At 43.4% G+C, this 3392-nt stretch overlaps 1 protein-coding gene across 1 annotated transcript; it reads left to right on the forward strand.

The window, feature by feature from the left end:
- LOC121369734 (myb/SANT-like DNA-binding domain-containing protein 4) lies at nt 1-1014 on the forward strand. Its single transcript, XM_041494790.1, has one exon. The coding sequence runs from the start codon at nt 1-3 to the stop codon at nt 1012-1014; it is 1014 nt and encodes a 337-aa protein (XP_041350724.1).
- The last annotated feature ends 2378 nt before the right edge of the window (nt 1015-3392 follow it).

Raw genomic sequence — 3392 nt, forward strand, 5'->3', positions numbered from 1 at the left:
ATGACCGAAGTGTTTTTCACTTCTTCTGGTCTTCCCAAGACCCGAAAACCAAACTTCTCGGAAAATGAGACTGTGTATATCTTGGAACAAGTGTGCGCGTACAAAGACATTCTGATTTCCAAGTGCACCGATTCCATCACGAACGTCAGGAAACAAGAGGTCTGGCGCAAACTGACGGAGGGAATCAACTCGAAAAATATCCACGTCAAGCGGTCGGTCGGGGAGATCAGACGCAGATGGAAAAACATGATCTGTACGGCGAGGAAAGAGGCGTTGAGATTGAAACGAGTACCGCCCGGTGCCGGGTACGTGCCGCCCATATCCGACATAAGCCAGAGGGTGCTCGATATCAACCCGGAGTGGAGGGAATTCTCAGACTCTGTTCTAACTTCGACGGACAACGGGAATATTCCATTCATGAAAGTGGAAGTCGATTTCGACGATGACGAAGATGAAGGGGAATATTGTGCAATGAGCCCGAGTCCCAACAGTAGTTTAACCACCCTCGGCCATAATGGGAGTGTTAATGTAGACAATACGAGTCCACCAATGACAATTGAGAATGAACGTCACGTGATTATGCCACCCGTGGTTACGTCATCTGTTGTGTCGTCTGGTATCATTCTGAACACTAGTGCGAGTACGCCTAGCATGCTCCATGTGAACGAATCGGCGGCTTCGCAATATGTGGGCGAAAAGTTCCAGCACAGTGCTAAGCGACAAAGAATCGACCACAGCGCGTTTCATCTGCACCAAGAAATGGTGAACTTTGATCGAGAAAATCTATCTTTGGAAAAAGATAAGCTAAAAATAGAAAAGGAAAAGCTGGCGATGGAAAAGGAACAGATTGCGATCGAAAGACAAAAACTAAATATGGAACGTGAAAAATTGACATTAGAAAAAGAAAAAATTTCAATGGAAAAAGAAAAATTGGCGTTGGAAATAAGTTACTGGAAACGTAAACTTTTACAAATAAGTAACAGTTCTTATTATAATATTGACGATGAATGTTGAGGTAAAAGGCTGAATGTTGCCTACCAGTTGAGATGTTCACCACGTTGGAAGTTCAGATTGTTTTGTTATTACACTCGTTTGCATGCAATAAAATGTTATGTGAGATACATTTTAATGATTGTATGGATTTTTTTTAGTATAAGTTTGCGGCTGTCTACCTAAACATTCCCTTCGCTGTAGGGTGAAAGGGAAAGGAATGCTTATTTAACGACACCCCAGCACATTTTAAACTACGGCTGTTTTGGAAGGAAGAAGGAAATGTTTATTTAACGACGCACTCAACACATTTTATTTACGGTTATATGGCGTCAGACATATGGTTAAGGACCACACAGATATTGAAGGAGGAAACCTCGGCCTTTGATGTACCAGTCGTGGTGCACTGGCTGGAGCGAGAAATAGCCCAATGGGCCCACCGACGGGGATCGATCCCAACCCGACCGCGCATCAAGCGAGCGCTTTACCACTGGGCTACGTCTCGCCCGGCTGTTTTGGTGTCTGACGCTGATCTTACCGGGGACGGAATCTAGTTCAGTCAGTATATCGCTCGCCTGAGGTGTTTGGGTCGAAGGATCAAATCCTCTCTGTGATCTTTTTCTCTGATTGTTTTTTTTCCCCGAGTGGATATCAAAGGATGTTGTATGTGCTGTCATGTCTGAGAAAGTGCATACAGAAAAAATCTCTTGCTACTTGGGAAAAAATGTAGCGGGTTTCCTCTAAAATTATATATCACAATTATCAAATGATTAACATCCAATAGCCGATGATCAATAAGTCTGTATAAAAAAAGCACTAACTTTTCAAATGATATTACTACTATTTGGTGTGTGTGTGGGGTGGGGTGGGGTAGGGTGGGGGCAATTGCTGCTACACAAATAGGCTGTTTCTTCCGAATAATATTAATAACAAGGAAACTATAGATGCACTTCGCTACATAAAGGATCGAACATGCATGATATACAGTCGAGGTTGCTAAACTATGAGGTGGGGAATGTTTTCACAGAGAGAGAGAGAGAGAGAGAGAGAGAGAGAGAGAGAGAGAGAGAGAGAGAGAGAGAGAGAGAGAGAGAGAGAGTTTGTTTTGTTTAACGACACCACCAAAGCACATTGATTTATTAATAATTTTGACAGTCATCGAGAGGAAGCCCGCTTAATTTTTCCATTAGTAGCAAGGGATCTTTTATATGCACCATCCCACAGACAGGATAGCACATACCACGGCCTTTGATATACCAGTCGTGGTACACTGGCTGTGACGAGAAACAGCCCAATGGGCCCACCGACGGGGATCGACCCCAGACCGACCGTGCATCAAGCGAACGCTTTACCACTGGGCTACGTCCCGCCACAGAGAGAGAGAAGGGGGGTGGGGGGGGGGGGGAGAGAGAGAGCCATCGCACCTGAAGCGAGCGCCTTATCTCTTTACCAGCTTGTTACTAATAGCTGAGACGTATTTATTTCCAACTTTAGTTTTAAAAAACCCCAAAACATATTACCAGAAGGAAGAGAGATTGACAGAAAGACAGGCTATTTAAATGCACCCATCATATGTATGTTAAAGTTTGTTTTGTTTAACGATACCACTAGAGCACATTGATTTATTAATCATGGGTTGCACTACCTGGAAAGAGATATTAACTTAATTGGCCCACCAACGGGGATCGATCTTAGATCGTCCGCGCATAAGGGCTACGTCTCGCTCTTCTTTAGTTTGAAAAAAGAAAAGGAATGTCTGCATAACGACAACACAAGACACATATTGAACCAGGGCTACTACTCCTATCGGGAAAATAAATTTCAGATGCACTTCCCTAGACAAGACAGTACATATCAGGGACGGTTGATCTATCACATCCCAGGCGAGCACTCAACCACTGAGCTAAAAGCCGATATCAATCTTGACGTTAGGACCATTTCTGAATTATTGATCACATGGGGCAGTGGGAACCTGTCTTAAACGGCTACCCATAGTATCTAAAGACAGGTGGTCGCATAAGTGTACGAGACGGGGGGTGGGGGTGGGGTGGGGGGGAAATTGGCCCCCTAGTGCTGGAGAAAAACCTCAAATCCGAGACCTTTTTACCATGTATTTCCATCATTCAGCTCTCAAAATTAGTTGTAATCCATGTAAAAATGCGTAGTGATTCGTTTGCAACCCTATATAGCTATTTGGTAGTAATGCTAATATGAATAGATGTTGTTATACAGATTCGGGCATTTTTGTTTAATTCGGGCAAACACCAGCCTGCCCCTCCCCACTCCTTACGAAAATGGAAGCATGTACACCTATGGGTGGTCGTTAAACAGAGGTTGTTAATTTTAATCTTTTATAATGTGTTTTATTGTTACTGTCTTTAATTACTGCTTATTAATGAATG

Source organism: Gigantopelta aegis, chromosome 4 (assembly GCF_016097555.1).
Source record: "Gigantopelta aegis isolate Gae_Host chromosome 4, Gae_host_genome, whole genome shotgun sequence".
In the NCBI taxonomy this organism is placed as follows: Eukaryota; Metazoa; Mollusca; class Gastropoda; order Neomphalida; family Peltospiridae; genus Gigantopelta; species Gigantopelta aegis.